General features: G+C 33.9%; 1 protein-coding gene across 4 annotated transcripts; it reads right to left on the bottom strand.

Moving 5' to 3' along the window:
- Nucleotides 1-1158: 1158 nt before the first annotated feature.
- LOC111419916 (Protein EFR3 homolog stmA) lies at nt 1159-19824 on the bottom strand. 4 transcript variants are annotated; one of them, XM_071198358.1, is made up of 12 exons: nt 19722-19824; nt 18623-18827; nt 18282-18432; nt 17976-18224; nt 17696-17850; nt 17556-17634; nt 2880-3448; nt 2595-2819; nt 2094-2541; nt 1891-2037; nt 1668-1826; nt 1159-1612 (listed from the first exon to the last, which is right to left on the bottom strand). In XM_071198358.1, the coding sequence occupies exons 1-12, from the start codon at nt 19762-19764 to the stop codon at nt 1478-1480; spliced, it is 2565 nt and encodes an 854-aa protein (XP_071054459.1). In that variant the 5' UTR covers nt 19765-19824; the 3' UTR covers nt 1159-1477. The 4 variants fall into 4 exon arrangements, with proteins under 4 accessions (XP_071054459.1, XP_071054458.1, XP_071054460.1 ...); XM_071198357.1 differs by lacking the exon at nt 19722-19824 and adding an exon at nt 19173-19462; XM_071198359.1 differs by lacking the exon at nt 19722-19824 and adding an exon at nt 18904-19009.
- Between the last annotated feature and the right edge of the window lie 172 nt (nt 19825-19996).

Below are 19996 nucleotides of genomic sequence, written 5' to 3'. Positions count from 1 at the left end.
GATTGTGGTATTGCGTTATTGAACGCTCCCTCTATATCCAGAAACGCACAAACCAAGATTTCTTTATCCTGCAGCGTCCTGGATACTCTACCACCTAAGTTGTGTAGAGCCAATTTTGCTGATTTTCCCGCTTGATAAGCATACTGGTGGCGACTCAGTGGACCAGATACCAATGGCACCGTACTGATATACCGTTCCAGAACTTTTTCAAGGGTTTTCAGCAGAAATGACGTTAGGCTGATGGGTCGAAAGGCATTAGGAGTAGGGACCGAACGGCCCGCTTTGGGTATATAAGATACCCGTACCTTAGTCCATTCTGCCGGCACATATTTCCAGGCGACACTCGCTCTGAAAATTTTTACCAAAATTGGCAACAACAAAGACCTCCCCTGCTGTAACAAAGCAGGAAAGATATTGTCTTCTCCAGGCGATTTGAACGGCTTAAACGTTTGAATTGCCTGGTCCACGGATGTGTAAGTGACGACTTTTCTAGCCACGCTCCAATCCGTATTTGAGGGGCGCTTTGCCTTGCAGGAATAGCCCGCTGTGGCATTATCGGCCCTCATCATCAGGCTTCCTGGGAAGTGAGTCTGCATGAGAAGCTCCAACGAGGCTCTGCTAGAGTCCGTAAAACTACCGTCAGGCCGCCTAAGTGAGCCCAGGGGTAGTGCCGGATCTCTAGCGAGAATCTTGTGAATTCTTGCACTGCTGGGTGTGTCTTTCACTCCCTCACAGAACCTCCTCCAAGACTCTCTTTTTGCCTTACGTATGTTTTTGGTGTAATTCGTTAGAGCTTGTTTATATTTCTCCCATTCACCTAATGTCTTGGCCCGGTTGAAAAGCTTTCGGACCTCTTGTCTTTCGGAGCTAAGAGATTCGTTCTACCAGGGTGTGCCCCGATTTCGGGGGATAATTGACATTTCAAAACAAAACTAATCTTACCTGACATTCCTTCACGATACAATTGACATTTCAAAAGAAAGCTGACCTTACTTAACATTCCTTCACCGTATAATTGATATTTCAAAAGAAAACTAACTTTACCAACATTCTTTTCGGAGCTGATTGATATTTGTAAACAAAATTTAGGCAACGTGTGTTCCGCCCACTTCCCCATGGCTTATTTCTGTTTTTTTTTTAATTTATAATAAAATACAGTTTATTTTATATCACATAGATTTATTTCCAATCACAAAATAGATAAATATATAACAAGATACCTAATTATTCCATAAAAAATATAAAAGAAAAATTTAAATAGAGAGGAAGAGTAAAATAACATAAAACTATTGTATTTTATGTTACATACGTTCTACCCAAAACAACAAAATAACAAATCTCTTTTAAATGGTATACTTTAAACAGTATTATTTAAAGAGGTTTCAAGCGGCGCAACGGCGCTTTTTCAATTTTGTTAGTATTACGTATTATATCAATTATTAATTAAATTTAGTTAATTAATTATTGCTTTTTATTTTTAATGCACAAACAGTTCGGGAAAGTTTTGTTCATAAACCGGAACATTATTCTTTCTATCTGTTGGACTCCTATGACCTTCGTTTACTGATAACGATTTAAAAATTTCATTTAATTTACTTTGAAGAGCATCATGCTGAAAGAAATCAATATAAATTTAAATATTAAATTAAATCAGCAATAATAATTACTTTTGGTTGTGTTTTTCGAACCAATTCTGAAAAAGGTGCTGTCCTAAATGTATGACTTATCTGTTCTCGCCGTTCTGCTTCCTGTTCTTTTTTAGAATCCGTTTGTTCTGTTAACACTTTTTTCATACTTTCAAAAGTTAACGCTTCTTCTGGCAATTTCTATATATACATAAAAAAATTCACTATTTTCTTTTAATATTTTGTAGTAGTTTTGAATTCTTACACAAGTAATACATTTTGTGGGGGAATTGTCATTTGGTTCAGGTTTAAAAGGAGACGAACAAAAATCGGACATATTCGCTAAGTAACAAACACATTCATCACAAGGTTTTGTTCGGGAATCACATAAACTTGAAAGTTTTTCTCTCATCTATATTTGGAGGAAGGATTTTTAGGATATATTTTAGTATTAAAAAAACAATTAACCTTTTGAACTCCAGGTGAACTATTCGCACTATCAATCTCAACATTACCCAATTCCGCAACGCTATTTCTAGCACTTAATTCAACCCAACTATGTCTTTGCATTCCCGAAGACGTACCCGGTGCCCCAGCACCATATGGTGACGTTTGTGCCAATCGGGTTGGATCTAAACCGCCCGCTTTTAAATATTCGCATATTGCCATTTGGTCAATTAGTAAGTGTGGAAGTTTATTCGCTAATTCGCAATTGGCTGGGTAACGTTCTAATAAATCTGGAAGTAAATGAGGTGCATCCTGTTTTCGAGCCGCTACTAATTTTTTTGAGTAATCTTTTAACTCTTTTATTGCTAATTCATCTGCAACCAATGCTAACAAACTGATCACGATTGAATGTAGATTATGTTTTAGATCGTTCGTTAAAACTGTACTGTTTAATGCGAGACTTTGGATCCTAAAAAAATATTTAGATTAATTAGAATAATTAATAGAAATGTTGCAACATACCCAAGAATCAGCTGTAATATGTCAATAGCCGTTTCTGTACTTGATAATTCAACATATAACAGAGCTAAAGTCGTATACACCGCTTCAATATTTTCAACCCCATTCGAATCCATTTGTAAACTTGTATAAAGGGCGTCATAAATAACAGGACCGTGTTTATTAATAAAAATAAGATCAGGTCTTGAAGTTTTTTCGATAGTTAATTGTATTTTTTCAACGTTTACACTGAAATGATTTAATTAATTAAAAATACTTAAAAAGACTACAAAAAAATAAAAAACTTACATTGGTTTAGTTAATTTTTCCAAATTACTATGTCGATCAATTAAAGTATGAAGAATTTTTTGTACCAACAATCTCATCTCAGGATCCGGAGCCAAAGACATTCTCAACAAAGGTTCCAAAAACGAAACCGGAAAAGTATTATTCAATTGAATCGTTTGATATTTCGTCCCAACTTTTAATAAACTTTTCAATAAAATGCTCTGTAATAAGTTATCCGCCGGAGATCGATTTTCAACCAACGGGAACGGAATCTTATTCATTATAAACATCATAATTTCAATTTTTTGATAATCTGGTAGATGATTAGCGAATTCACCCAGCGCGTTTATTAAAGCCTCTTGATACATTTTTTCTTCAGCTTGACTTATCGGGTTTTTAACGGAATCTTTTAAGTGGCTGAGTAAAGAATTGATGATTTCCAGGACGCTAGGACCAACACTTTCCCCTGCCGCTATTGCTATTATTTTTGAAAGAACATCGACGATACTCGTTCGTATTTTCGGACTTGATTTCGAGTTTTCATCCAGATGAGCCATTAAACTTTCCACAACAGTATATGAATACTGAGCCTAAAGTTTCAAAAAATTACTTATATTTTATTACTCCCAAAAAGGTGTATAATTCTGGTACTTTAAATTATCTAAGATCACTATTTGGTATTTAAGACCACTCTTTCCTGGGCTTTATTAGCTAGTACAATAATTCGTGTATGCTCACATTATACAACAAACACCTTCTGTACAGGGTGTCCCAATTTCGATGTCCACATAGGCTATCTCCGAAACTAAAAGAGATAGAAAAAAAGTAGCTCGTTTTTCGAGAAAATGCTAATGCCGAAAACTCCGAACAGCTATCGTCTTTTGTTTTCGCCCTATCGGCAAAATCAAAAAATTTTGCGAAAACGACAATCGCGAATATCTAACTTATTATCAAAGAGGGAGTATTATAAATAAAACATTATATGGGCAACTTTTTACGAAGAATTCAGTGGCGTAGGTAGAATTTTTTTCCCATCTTTTATTTTCGAGATTTTAGACGTCACTTTATTTTTTTAAATGGAAACCATAGTTGGCTATGATCTAAAATAATTTGTTATTTTCTTCTGATAACAAATATATATAGTTTGTAGGGTATATTTCATATCGTTCCCTTTCTCACGTAGTGACGTATCTAGCAAAAAATGAAAAAATGAGATATACCGGCAGTAAGTAAGTTTAAAGCGTCCACACCATCTCACGTAGTGGCGTATCTGAATTCCCAACACAATACTAGGAATTCGTTAATCTTGTACTGTCGTATGTGTTAATATTTTTTAATTTTTTCTCACGTACTGACCTATGTCAGTTACGACGGTATGTGTGAATCTAGCATGCTTAATTGGCCAACAGCATAAATATGGCGTATCTGTCATACGATTGTTGATATTGTGTTCAATTGTGTTCACGGTGTAATTTGCGCTCATATTGTGCTCTGTGTTTTTTGATAATAAAATTAAAAAATGGATGTACTTGTACAGTGGCGAGACAATAGTAAAAATGTTTGCTGCTAATGAATTACAAACCGTAAACTGTAAAAATTTAACAGTGGGATGTTCGGTGAAGATGTGTTACGTTAAAAAGTGGTATTACGGGAAAGTTCTGGACATTCAGACGGTCTCTGAGGATTCACATAGTTTTGATTCAGAAGATGATGTACCACTAGCTAATCTAAAGCAAACACAAAATACAATAAATTTAAAAGAGACCGAAAGGACTAACCCAATCGACAGCTGCGATGATATCAGTGAATTTCCTATATATGATTCTGATGATGACCCTCCATTTGGAATCTGTGAAGCTCACAAATGCACAGGAGAAGTTTTTGCGGCATGCCATCGATGCGAAGTTCTTTTGTGTTTCCGTCATTTTATTGAGGAGAGAGATTCTTGTGAGCATGGCAAAGAGCAAAAATGTATCCAAGAGGAATTTGTAGTTGAAGGAGAGGATAGAGAAGAGGTTTCACCTCGAACTCAACGAAGTAATGCGCAAAAATTTGCTAAAAAACAGAGGAATTTAGGTATATCTTGAAAAACAATATTACCGGTATATCACTAGTACCTTCTTAAATTTCTTTCTCAGGTAAGGAGTACATCAGCTCTACTACAAAGAAAATAGTTCCTGCTAGAACCATGAAAACACGGTGTGACAGTGTAGTATGTAAAGCAAAGGGTAAGGAGTGTTGCGAAATTAGTGAAGAACAGAGAAAATGCATATTCACTGATTTTTTTGCACTTGGTAACCTTCACCTACAGCGTGAATTTCTAATAAGACATATTAAGGTCTCAAATAAGTTTCGAACAACAACGAAAAATGAATCACGTAGAAAATATACCTTGAAATACGCACTGAGTATGGATAAGAAGCCTCACGTTGTCTGCAAAAAAATGTTCTTAAGTACCCTAGGCATATCTGAAAGAATGTGAAAGAACAGCCCTGAATAAAGTAACCGACACTGGTGTTTTAGAAAACGAAAAACGAGGAGGAAGGCAAAGACAACGTGAACATAAAATAAAAGAATCTAAAATGCTAATTGAGATTAAACAGCAAATAGACAAATTTCCACGGATGGAGTCACATTTCTGTAGGGCGAAGACATCAAAATTATATCTTCACCCAGACTTAAGTTTGAGTAAAATGTACACCTTCTTTGTGGAAGAATTAGAAAAACAGGGACGAAACCATGGAGTACCTAGTTATGCTACTTATCGAAGAGTCTTCAAACAACAAAATTTATCGTTTAGTAGCCCTAAAAAAGACCAATGTTCATTATGTTTTACTTTTCACGAGGGTGATGAAAGTGTGAAAGAGAATCTGAGAGAAAGGTATAATCTTCATACTGCAGAAAAAACAGCCGTTCGTGCAAAGAAAGCAGTATGTAAATCTGAAGCTCAAGAAAATCCGTACATTTTATGTGCTGTTTTCGACCTTCAACAAGTTATATACGTCCCCATATCCAAAGAAAGTGCCATATTTTATAAAAGCCGCTTATCGACATTTAATTTTACTGTTTATAATATTGCAAATAAAGACTGTAATTGTTTTTTCTTGGGATAAAACAGCTAGTAGAAGGGGTTCTTCGGAAATCGCTACTTGCATTTTCAAGACTTTAGAAGAATACAGTGAAAAACAAAAAATAGTGAAAGCGAACCTTTTCTCTGATGGGTGTTATGGGCAAAATAAAAACTCTATAATTGCAGCAATGCTGATGTACGCAGTTAACAAATTTTCAGCGTTGACCGAAATTACTCTAAGCTATTTCGAAACTAACCATGGTCAGAACGAAGGCGATTCTGCTCATAGTGCAATCTCTAAGGCTATTGCCACAGCTGGCAGTATATTTATGCCTTCACAGTTACACCCAGTGATTCGGTTAGCACGAAAAAAGTCTCCTTATAACGTCATTCCAATGACATACAAAGATTTCAAGGATTTCAAAGCTCTTTCGAAAGAAATTCGAATATTAAATGTGAAAATATCCGAATCTGGTAAACGCATAAAATGGACTGATATTAAGGAGATTCAAGTGCGAAAAACTGAACCTGATAAGTTGTTTCTTAAAACTAGTCATCTTGAGAATACTTACGACTGCATTCGTCTCAAACGTTTACTCAAGAACCCTTTGGATTTCCCTGTCGCTGTTTTGAATAAACACCCAATAAATATTTCAAGAAAGAAATTTGATGATCTTGTTTCGTTATGTAGAGGAAACCATCCAGTTGTTCGCATTCCAGAATGTCAACAATTTATTTTTAATTTACCTCATGAAAAAAATAATTGAGTTTTTGAGTTCGTTTTTCATTAATTCTTGTTTCTGTTTAGAATAAACTTTAATTAGGTATCTAATGAACATTTTTTAATCTTTAATTATAATTAATTATTATTATAGATAAATATTTTTGCATATTCCGAATTAGTTCACAATAAAACCTCGTATAAATTTGTGTAATTTATTTTCATAAAGGGAAATAGTCTATGGCGTATCTGATATAATGAATCTGGTGCAAAGTCACGTACTGACGTAACTGCATATTTTTAACAAAAAAAGAATAAATTATGGGTTATATTTCCCATTTGACATAGACATCTTTAATAGCAACCTTCTAAATCCTGTTGTCCAAATTTAATAACCTCATCTTTATTATTACTTGTGTTTTAATAAGTTATGGTTATAGAGTTTTAGTTTTTTGCATCTCCTGTAAAATTGTGTGCATGTCAGATACGCCACTACGTGAGAAAGGGGACGATATAGTTATTGAATAATTAATAAAAATTCATTTTGTTCTATCTAAAACTAATGTATGTATTTAAAAGTTAATGTTGCTATGGTGATAACCATACATACTATAATGGAACATAATGTATCAAATAATTATCCAAAGTTTGTATTTAAAAATTTGATAACAACTCTGGCATTATGAGCTGGTACGATGCACCAGCATCTTAGGTGTCAAAGTATAACAAAACCGAATAAAATTTTACAATGAATTTTGAAAATTATGAAAATGTAACATGATGGAATGCTATATGTTATCAGATAAGAATGCGACGTTAGCCGCGAAATTATATTTCACAAGGTATCCGGAAAGAAGACAACCGCACGTAAGAACCTTCAGCCGGTTAGCAGAAAATTTAATAGATTTTTGGTCCACGTGCAAAAACATACCAAAATGGCCTGCAAGAGGATGAAGTCAATGTGTTGCCTTCACCTGCGATAAATCCATCAATATCTTGCAGAGAAATTGAACAAGACGTCTGACCCAAAAGCCGCTGCTCCCGAATATGAAATACAAATATGTATAAACCATACAAAGCGGGGCTCACTCATTATTTACGTGCCGGAGATGTCAATCTAAGGTTAGAATTTTGTAGATGATATTTAGAAAAATTAAATAATCTGCTGTTTGTTCAAAATGTCATCTGGACCAATGAAGTCTCTGAGTGTTCAAAGAAGGTTGGGGTTCAATATTTGGTGTGCCGTTTTAGATAATAGAATGTTGGCATATAGTATCAACCATAAAAACTTAAACTCAGGTAATACTTCAATATATCAAGGCAGCACATTGTGCCTTTGGTCCACAATTTACCATTAAATAAGTCTCAAATGATATATTTTCAATATGACGGAGCACCAGCACATAATGCCAGAGTTGTTAGTGAATTTTCAAACACTACTACAAACTTTGGCAATAATTGGAAACAATGGGCACGTTCAGCCGGTGTCAACTGTTGAGTTGCTATATTAGCAGTCGCGGCTGAACGACACGCTAAGTCAGTGCTGTTACGCAGCAGTTTAGTAAATATCTCAGCGTAAGTAATCTGCGCTTAGTTTGTCAGCGGTTGTGAAATTCTAGGTTAGGATTAATATTTTTTGTTTCTCCCCTTTAATTTTGAAAACTGACAGAACTGTATAAAATGAAATGAGCCATAAAATCATCATCCATTATCTCTTGTAATAACACAATATTTTCAAAAATATTATTGTTGGCCATAGTTTTAGGTTATGCTGAACTGCTAATTTTCAATTGCTTGTTCAGCCGATTTCGTTCCGCTGTATTAAAGCTCATACAACTAGCTGACTGATTTAATTCAACTGTTGACACCTGCTGAACGTACCCAATGTTTTCCATCATGGTATGGTTATCACCATAACAACATTAAGTTTTAAATACATACAATAGTTTTAGAAAGAACAAAAAAATTGATACATTATGTTCCATCATAGTATGTATGGTTATCACCATAGCAACATTAACTTTTAAATACATACATTAGTTTTACATAGAACAAAATGAATTTTTGTTAATTATTCAATAACTATAAGAAATATACCCCACAAACTATATATATTTGTTATCAGAAGAAAATAACAAATTATTTTAGGTCATAGCCAACTATGGTTTCCATTTAAAAAAATAAAGTTATGTCTCAAATCTCGAAAATAAAAGATGGGAAAAAAATTCTACCTACGCCACTGAATTCTTCGTAAAAAGTTGCCCATATAATGTTTTATTTATAATACTCCATCTTTGATAATAAGTGAGATATTCGCGATTATCGTTTTCGCAAAATTTTCAATTTTTGCCGATAGGGCGAAAACAAAAGACGATAGCCGTTTGGAGTTTTCGGCATTAGCATTTTCTCGAAAAACGAGATCATGACATGTAAGCTACTTTTTTTCTATCTCTTTTAGTTTCGGAGATAGCCTATGCGGACATCGAAATTGGGACACCTGTACAAAGCTAAGCAGAGGTCGCTTGCTGCTAAGGTATTTAAGAGTTGATTTCATGTGATTGCTTATTTGGTAGTTTGAGTAATACTAGTCAATAAACCAGAAAACAATTCAGTTTACAAACTATGTTCACAAATACATCTTTTTTGGAGACTAAAGAGGGGAAGGGCGCCAGGAGAGGATAAGGTCGAGAATGAGGCATGGTTTGAGGCGACGGAGACAATGAAGAAGAAGTTATGGATGGTAATAAGATGGTATGGAGAGTTGAGGGGTATCCAGACAGGTGGAGGATTGGCATAATATGCCCGCAGGGCAAGGACAGTAGAATCTAACAGGACTGCTACATCTATTGTTGTGACAACCAGCCCGCAAACTACGTCACATCATTTTCCACGCCCATCTGTTGTTATGGTCTATGCGTTTGCTGTGTTTTTAGAGGTTATATCCTAGACTTATTTATATTATTTTTGAAGTTTTATGTTTTTAGACGTATTAATGTCTATCATATAACCTCTAAAAACACAGACAGTAACCAGGCGTGGCAAATAGTGTGACGTAGAGTGCGGGCAACCAATCCGTAGTGGACTACAAAAATACAATGGATGTAGCAGTCCTGTTAGATTCTACTGTCCTTGCCTGCAGGGGAGTAAAAGAGTGGTGGACAATTATAGAGGGATCACCCTGTTGGACACTACATTTAAAATGGATGCAAAGGTACTGCTGGGGAGATTGGAAGAGGAAATGGAGAGGGGGGAGTTGTGGCGGGATGGGCAGACGGGATTCAGGAAGGGAAGAGACAACATATACAGTGTGTCCCAGGATAGATGTTACAAGAGGTATAATGACTTAAAAATTTTTGAATTTTATTTTAAGGCTGAGGAATTAAGCCCTGCTTGGTGTGGAGAGAATTTTACGTATATTGCCATGTTTTGAAAATCAACACGGCCTTGATGGTGAAGCTAAACTGTTTTTAGTTCCGGTAAAGTAAGCTTTTTGTTCATGATACGGCAAAATGTCATTAAGGAAAGTTGTTCAGAATGAAAAATTATGACACTCTGCAAAATTTCAGAAAGATCTACCTACATTGATTAAACCATCATATTTTAGGTTAGATCAGAGTGAAGAAAAAAAAAATACAATGAAAAATGCCTTGAAAAAAAAAATGACTTAAGTAGTAAATATTAACAAATAAATTGTATTATACCTCAGCTTTAGTTCACATTTCAATTACTATACAAGATTTATGTTATTTAAACTAAAATGTGATGGTTCAACCTAAGTAGATAGATCCTTCTGAAATTTTGTATAGGACCATAATTTCTCATTTTGAATAACTTTTCTTAATAAAATTTTTCCGTATCATGAACAAAAAGATTACTTTACCTAAACTAAAAATAGTTTTCGATTCATTGTCAAGGTCGCCTTTGTTTTCAAAATATGAAAATATTCTTAAAATTCTGTTCACACCAAGCAGGGCTTAATTCCTTAGCCATAAAATAAAATTCAAACATTTTTAAGTCATTATACCTCTTGTAACATCTATCCTGGGACACACTGTACAGGGTGTCCAAATTTCGATGGGTTTGCAGGGTATCTCAGTTATTATGAAAGATAGAAAGTTGCGGCTTTCGCGAACCTGAGCTACTTTTTTATGAAACTTTTTCGCAAACCAAATTTTCATAGCCCTCTTCCTTTTTGATATACAGGGTGTGTTTCAAAATTTACGATTTTCAGACACCTCCTGTATCTCGGCTATCCGGAAATGTAAAAACGGGTTCTAATAGATTTTTTCACGTAGAATCCAATGCTGCACGTAGAATTTTTCTAGTCATCACGGTTTTTGAGTTATAAAGAGTTAAGTATTTTAGAAGTTGAGTATTTAGTATTTGAGTTGTGTTTATAACTCAAAAACCGTGATGACTAGAAAAATTCTACGTGCACCATTGGATTCCACGTGAAAAAATCTATTAGAACCCGTTTTTACTTTTTTACTAAGTTTCCGGATAGCCGAGATACAGGAGGTGTTTGAAAATCGTAAATTTCAAACACTCCCTGTATATCAAAAACGAAAAGGGCTATGAAAATTTGGTTTGCGCCATTGTAAGTTTCACAAAAAAGTAGCTCAGGTTCGCGAAAGCCGCAACTTTCTATGTTTCATAATAACTGAGATACCCTGTAAACCCATCGAAATTTGGACACCCTGTACACATTGAAACACCTGCCAAATAAGGATTTGAACAAGAAGGGAGGAAAGTTGCATGCATTGTTCATAGACCTGAAGGCGGTATTTGATAAGGTTGATAGAGGGAAGATGTGGGAGGAAATGAGGAGGAGAGCTATCACAGAACAGCTGATAGAAAGAGTGAAGTAGATGTACAGGAAGACAATGGCTATGGTTAAAGTGGGGGAAGAATTAAGCGAGGTATTCGGGACGATAAAGATTGAGACAAGCGTGCCCGCTTAATCCCACACTGTTTGCGATGTATACGACGGACTTGGAAGAGAGACTCGCGAGGGGGCAAATGGTGGGGTGGTGGTCATGGCTAGAGAGACGGTGGATATGAAGGAGATAAAATGGTTGGAGGTAAACGTTAAGAAGACAAAGATCATGAAGTTCTGCAAAGGGGGGGAGAAGAGAGGGGGAGGAATGGATGTGGCAGGGAAGAGAGATAGAGGAAGTGAACTCCAATAATTTCCATATAGAAATAAGATCCTCAATATACAGGGTGGTTCAGTTTTTAATCGAGAAACTTTACTAGGACGTAGTACTTGCCAAAATAACACAAGTTTTTTATATAAACATAGGGTCGCAACTCTTTTGTTTTCGAGCTATGAGCGATCAAAGTTGAGCTAAAAATTTACATTTTATTATTTATTTCGGCTATAAGTAAACCGAAGAATTTGAAATTTGGTATGTATTTACTACTGGTTAACATCTTGTTTTCTAGCATACCTTAAGCTTCCCTAGCGCCCTCTAAGGGGATGAAATTCACCACCCCCTTGGTTCTTTGTAGAAGAACTTTTTAACGCCATGGAGTATCAACATAAAAAAATATTGGTTATAAAGCTCATTCTTTAATGGTACTTTTTTGTCTCTTTAGTTTTTTTCCTAAAATTGATAGTTTTTGTGTAAAAAATGGAATGTCGTGCCATGTACCGCCACACAGTGGTCCACAAGCGGTAAAATGTGAACGAAAATCAAATTTTCGAAATTTTTTTTTTCGTTTTTTTTTACATGTTATATGTACTTTAGGTCCTAATAGACTGAGAGGTGAAAGGAATAAAGTGTTATGTACTTTCTAGTGCTAACTGTACGCAATAAAACAGTACTACAATTCTTGTGTATTAAATATCATAAAATGCTACAACTTTAGATGAAGAAAATATATTGTGTTCCACTTTTTCAAGACAATGCGTTGTTGTTATCTTGAACAGTATAGAAAGGTCTTCATTTGGCACTTTTCTAATTTTTAAAATATTTTTGCAGAAATACGTAATAAGCACTTCTTTTAAAGCTAATTAACACCTACTTGAAGTTACAACCAAATGTTTTAACATATATATCTCGCAGAAGACGCAAGAAGAACTTTTGTCGCTAGAATATTCTTATTCTTTGAGATGTGCTCTATATAACATGATAACCACATCTTGCTTTAACTTGCTCCTTTCCAAGATATTAACGATCAAAGATGATCAGTGACTGAGTGTGTTATTTGACCGTTTTCATATAAAATGCTTATATTCTTTTTCTTAAAAGATAAATCTCGTATATTTGGTGTAAACTTGCATAACAATAATGGAATACCAGACTTAAAGTTTCAGGCATATCTAACAACCGGAAGTGGTTGTTAGATACAGTGCGGCAAAAAACTGGAACACTTGAAATATCTACTTTTTTTGTAAGTACGAACGCTTTCACGGCCGGAGTAAATTGAACTAAAATTAAAACTAAAACTAGAACTAACACTAGAAACTTTCGGGTTTTGCCGTGCGTCTTTTAAGAAAAGGTTTGACGTTTCGGATGCCATGTTGCAACCTTCTTCAGAAACACTTCGAACCAGTTTTATTAAATAATATTTAAAAAATTTTTTTTAATTGTTTCGATAATTATCCAAATGTAAATGTAAATTCTATATTACGTTGTAAGTGGGGGTTTGATGGTAGCGGATGTCATTCAACTTATAAACAAAAGTTCATCACAAATGCAGAGGGAAAAGATGATTCGCTATTTGTGTCTTCCTAGTCCCATTACGATTGGAAGACAATGATAATAATATTGTATTGTGGAAGAACCCCACACCATAATCTATACGGTTTTGTAGACCGATTAGATTACAATGGGTGCATGAAAATGCCGCTCTTATAAGAACCGAAGAAAAATATATATTTCAAACCAAATAAGCTCCCTTCAGCCATATATCTCAAAATGTGTAAGTGTTAACTTTTCTCTTTATTTCACGATGGTGGATGGCAAGGTATAAAGTCTTCGTTTTCTTAAAACTTTATTTGAATTATTCATACATGTTGTAGGTCTGTAATTCTTTGATTGGAATTTGAAGCAATCATCTGGAATGGAATGTTATTTATGCAGAGCAAAAATTTCACAGATGCACGGTAGTGCTAGAAGGTTTTAAGTTTGGTTTGTCTGTTCTCCATGCATACATTCGGTTTTGTGTGTGTCTGCTTCACATTTCATATAGATTAGAAATTAGAACTTGGAAGGTGACTAGTTGATACGTAGTTTTAATAAATTATCATCAGAGATTACTGTTATGACAATTTTATAGTAAGCGCGCATGTACTAATCACTTTATACTTCATTTAAAGAATTGACGAGGAACTAATACAGCGATTTGGCGTTGTTTTGGCTGCAATAAACAGTGGGTACAATATTAATTACAATGAATTTGATAAATATTGTTTCAAAACTGCCGAAAAGTACGTCCATTTTATAGTTGGTACTATATGCCAACCAGCGTTCATAAAATTTTAATACATGGATCTGCAGTCATTAAAGAAGCTCTACTACCTATTGGAGGGTTGTCGGAATTTAGAGAGAGCCACACAAGGAAATGTAGTAGATTGGATACGAATGAAGATCTATTTAAAAGACTGCTACTCAGCCCCATTTCACCCCCCCCCCCCCCCCCCCAGCTCACATCCATTTATAAGTAATTTTCAACAGCACATTTCTAGAAAACATAAAAAGATGAGTATCGAGACTAAAAGATTACTTATAATAGACAAGGTAGAAGACCAGGAAGAAGAAAAAGATGGCGAAAAAGAAGATGAATATGACGAAGAACAAGAATCAGAACAAGAGCTATATGAGGCAGGATGCAACGAAGATGAAGATGACGAAGAATGGTCTGAAACAGAACAAGAAGAAACACATATTGTTAAGCAACGTAGATAATTTATAGAGAATTAAAGTCCATTTCTGATTGGCTAAAAAAGCATGGTTCGTTCCATTTAAAATTTTCTACTTTCTCGCCATTGAAAATGGAGAAACAATAATTCAATTTTTGACCATCCTGTATAAGATACTCCGATACAACAAATGACAATCTACTTGACAGCACTTGAAGAATAATCGTACCAATTTAGACCTTTTTTGAATGAACGTTGGCTGAGATATGGGGTTTTAAAGAGCATGGTGAAATTTACCAAAAAAAGTTTAGAACCAAAATAACTCGAAAACAAAAAACGTTAGGTACCAATAACTTTTATCAAAGTTGACCTATTTTTTACGTACAATCAAATGGTGTAATAAAAACTATAGCATTCCATTTAAAATAACGAAGTTATGGTCTATTTCGGTAGACCGGAAGTGGCAGCCATCTTGAAAATATTTTAGATTGAAAGTTCCGAATGAACAACCCATGCTACCAAAATTTCAAAATTGTACGAATGGTGGAACCTGAAAAAGTTCTAACGAACCAGATATGTGAGACACTCTGTAGTTAAAGATTTATTTATAGAAACCTTACATCGAAGTAAACTATATAACCAATTTAGTTTAAACAATTTTGTATTTAGCTATCCTTCACGATTTAATAGCGTTGTATAAAATTTTTTATTTATTCAATTCTAAGGACCTAAATTATATGAAAAAAATAGACTGTGACCTCAAGTAAATTAGTACTTCCGGTTGACATATTTGATCCAAAAGTTCACAAAGTCTTTAGCATATAGTCCTATAGCCACATACCAAGTTTCAAAAAATTATCTCAACCCAAACTGCGTTAAAATATTTTTGTTCGGGTTTTTTCGCATTTAGACCACTGTGCGCCATGCTTAGCTAAAATTACTCTAAAAGTTGGCTTTGATTTTCAAAAAACAATTTATGTTTGTATTGAGACGAGCTGTTAGTTACGTTAAATCCTCTTAATTGTTGACAATTATTGAAAATATTTCTTGATTGTTATTAAGTAAAAGTATCATTATTTTTTTATTGTTGATCATTGTTTAAAAAACTACGAAAAATTGATCATGCCACGATTATTTTCGACAGAAGAATACGCAGACATTCATTTTATTTATGGTTTTTGTGATGGAAATGCGGAAGCGGCATCTAGAGAATACGCTAGAAGGTTTCCTAATAGAAGATGTCCTGATCCTCAGGTATTTATCAATACACATCAACGTTTTCGACAATATGGTTTAAATACCCAGCAAGTACGAAATAATCAAAATAACAGAAACCAAAGAGCAATTTTAAACCTTTTTGATAATGACAGCACATTAAGCAGTCGCATAGCTGCTAGACTACTTCAAGCTCAAAATTTACGAGTCTCAAGAAGTACAATTTTACGAACTGTGAAGAAGGACCACAGGAAACCCTATCGTTTTCAACCTGTACAAAATTTAAGACCTGAAGATGGTCCTAAAAGAGTAACTTTCTGTAGGTGGCCAAAATTTTTGTAAGAAGATTTTGTGGACAGATGAAGCCACGTTTACAAGAAGGGGTGTCGTAAATTACCATAACTTACATAGTTGGGAGCATGAAAATCCCCATGCAATACGTCCAAAAACCTACCAAACAGAGTTTAGTTTTAATGTGTGGATGGGTGTCATTAATAATAACCTCTGTGGGCCTTATTTTTTGCCACCTCGTTTGAACGCAACGATGTTTTTAAATTTTTTGCAAAACGATTTGGCGGAATGTTTATCGGACGTTCCTCTAGGTGATCTGGAGCAACATTGGCTTCAGATGGATACGTGCATGGTGTAACGCACGTTATGGACATAGACGGATAGGACGACTAGGTCCTGTCAATTATCAAGAGGCAAACCGAGGTCCCGTTGCCTGGCCACCAAGGTCTCCTGATCTTAACGTTTTAGATTTTTTTGTGTGGGGCTATATGAAAAATCTAGTTTACGCCGCTCCAATAAACACTCGGGAAGAACTGTTGGGAAAAATAAAAGACGCTGCTAACACTTTAAGGAACAATCCGTTTCAAATATTAGCAAAATAAATAATATTTCAAATATTGATAACAATGGCATGCAGTTTGAACAATTTTTAAATTAATTGTGTTTATTTTTGTAATGAGTTTTTTTGATAAATTTGTTTCATTTTGATTCTTAATTAGTTTTCTGTTTGTTTTTTAACATTTTTCTCTTGTAATTTCCATTTTTTTAGTATACTATTTAATTTATTATTAAATGTTACTTATCTTTTGAATGATTATTTTAACTTAAATTTAATTAAATTTTTTATTACTTTAATGAGAAAACAAGTCAAGAGACGAAATCGTAAATAATTTGTGTTATTGTGTTAGCCCAAAATCCTGGTAAGTTTACATCTTCCATAGCCAACTTAAAATTTTGTTTTTTATTTGTAGGTAGCGCTTTGCCGCGCAATGTAACATATTTTATTTTTTTACGCAAAAACTATCAATTTTAAGAGAAAAACTAAAGAGACAAAAAAGAACCACTAAAGAATGAGCTGTACAACCCATATTTTTCTATGTTAATATTGCATTGCGTTAAAAAGTTCTTCTAAAAAGAACCAAGGGGGTGGTGAATTTCATCCCCTTAGAGGGCGCTAGGGAAGCTTAAGGTATGCTAGAAAACAAGATGTTAACCAGTAGTAAATACATACCAAATTTCAAATTCTTCGGTTTACTTATAGCCGAAATAAATAATAAAATGTAAATTTTTAGCTCAACTTTGATCGCTCATAGCTCGAAAACAAAAGAGTTGCGACCCTATGTTTATATAAAAAACTTGTGTTATTTTGGCAAGTACTACGTCCTAGTAAAGTTTCCCGATTAAAAACTGAACCACCCTGTATACCACACTATAATCTACTTCTCATGAAATTTTTTATCTTTATGACCAAAATAAAATAAAAAGCATTCGCACCAGTCTATCATATACTTAGTCCTAAATTTAATTTCTTACTTGAATTGAAAATATGATGATTCGAAATGTATGGATTGCAAATTGATTTGGAACCCATAACTTGTGCAAGTCAAAATGTCTGGAAAGGAATAAAAATAACAATGGAACATAATTTACAAAATAAATTTATCCCCAATTACTTTAAAACGGGTCTTAAAACCGCTCGAATATGCCCAAACGATGCTCGTGTCACCAATTCGCGTAAGCAAGTTTCCGCAAGCATTGGGGGATCATTCGCATGATCTTCAGGGATAATATCGGTGCTATTCGGTTCCTTTAAATAAAAACTTGATTCCTAAAAAAAAGTTACATTTTATAGTTTCAATTTAAGTTAAGTGACCCTAATTACGTTTAATTACACAACTTGCGTTTAAAACGTTATTTTAATTGCATAAAGGCCTTGAAAATCACAAAAATTACCTGCATATTAAAAAGTAAACTGGGCACGATTTTGTCCATATGAACTGGTTTCCAAATGTTTTCCACTAAATCATCAGAAACAGTTTTTCTAACCACAGCCTGTAAACCCTGAATTCCCGCCACGCGAATTCTATTTCTATTATCCCCTTGAGCCCCACTGTGACACATTGAAGAGAATTTACTAACAAAAAAGTCATATCTTCTATGATACGATGGGGTATCTTCTTCAATGTTGGCAAATTTAACAAACTAAAACAAAATTATAGTTAAATAATATTAAAGTGTACTGCAATTAATTTTTCTTACTGATAGAGTTGCCAAAATTTGTAATTCAGGTTCGGTTGATTCTAAAAGTTTTTGTATCATTTTTAAATAACTTTCCACAAATAAATTAAGTTGTTGAGAGTGACAGGCGTGAAGAAGTTGGTCCATAGCCTCCATTGCAATAATAACAAAGCTAAATAATAAAAGGAAAGAATTATCTTGTACTCTTTTCTAATTTTAAATTAATCTTTAAATCTTTATTGACACTTTTACAAACTTATCTAATTCTATAAACCTTATCAAATTAATCATAAAAATCTTTATCCATTCAACACTAACTAACAAAAATGTAACATAAAATGCCTTTTAATAAATAAACTCACCCATATCTTTTTCGAGATATATCCCTTGCAGCTTTCTGATATAAATAATCACCTATACGATCTAATTTTTCTGGAGAACTCAACGAATAGAACGTTAGCTTTTCCAAATTGCCTTTTATTAACCCTTCTTGAGGTGAAGCGGGGAATATATTATCAACTAATCGTTTGTATCTAGGCCTAAGGGCACTGCAGCAACCGCAACAACCTAAAAGTACAAAACAAAAACGTATACTTAGAAGGGAAAAGTATAGTTTTCGGTTAACAAATGAACAATTAATTACCAAACATCGTTAATATAATCTTATTTGTTGCTAACAATTAAAAACAACGAACCGTTCAACAATCAACTCTTGACAGATTCATTTTAATGAATGACGTTTTGCCGCAGACGAGACACTGGCGTCATCTAACGATTGATGTGCGAGTGAATATTTTAAAAGTATCGCGCGAAAATGTTTACTGATTTGAATTATTTTAGATTTATTATAAATTGTAATGAGTTTTATGAAAAAGGAATATAATATATTCATAAATAATTTTACATACTTACATCCGGGATCTGTACATTTTTGCACTACAGTTTCAACAATATCGGATATATTCGTTGGGTTAAAGCAACACTTAACGATATTAGCCATATTTATGGTTTAATAAAATAAAATAACATTTTTAGAATCTGTTTAGAAATATTCCAAAAATAATCTTCCTAATCTAATTATTTGTGTAATTGATTGATTTCTTGTTTGTACTACCACTAATGTTTTAGTTACTAATTTTGTTAATTCTAATACTTATATAATTATTAAATAAAAATTGAAACATTTTTAAATTGGAAGACAATGTAGCCAAACATTTTCACGCCGGCCTCGTTTTAGCGACTAACCCCAATTTTGGTTTCGTTCCTTTCACGCGTACATTGGCGCATGCGGTTCCTTACTCTGCAACGAGAAGCCCCTCACAAAAGGGGAGTTTAGGGCGTATTTTCACCATTGTGACCTACTTTAACAATACATCAATTGATACTTACCGTGTGGTAATCGAATAATTTACAAAAATACCCTACGTTTCTACACTTAATTTTTTTTAGCTTATTTCTTACCCAATAACGTTCTCCTGACCTTTGTTACTTTTTCTTTCCCCATTTTATACGATTACACCATTTTTATCTTGACATAAATCAAGGAAAAAGACATTTTTTTTCTTAAAAATGTAAATCTTTTTTCTGTCATAATGAAATGTCAAAAAATGTTGTAGCAAAAATTATTGAAATTTCAAGGTTTAATCACAATTGTAGATTATAATGTTTCATGTTATATTTTAATGAATTATTATGTATAGTTCATTTTTTTTTCTATAATACCTGCGAAATTATTG

The sequence above is a fragment of the Onthophagus taurus genome, chromosome 7 (assembly GCF_036711975.1).
Source record: "Onthophagus taurus isolate NC chromosome 7, IU_Otau_3.0, whole genome shotgun sequence".
Lineage (NCBI taxonomy): Eukaryota > Metazoa > Arthropoda > Insecta > Coleoptera > Scarabaeidae > Onthophagus > Onthophagus taurus.
Note: the sequence above shows the minus strand (reverse complement) of the source record. Positions and strands in the feature narration are given on the sequence as shown.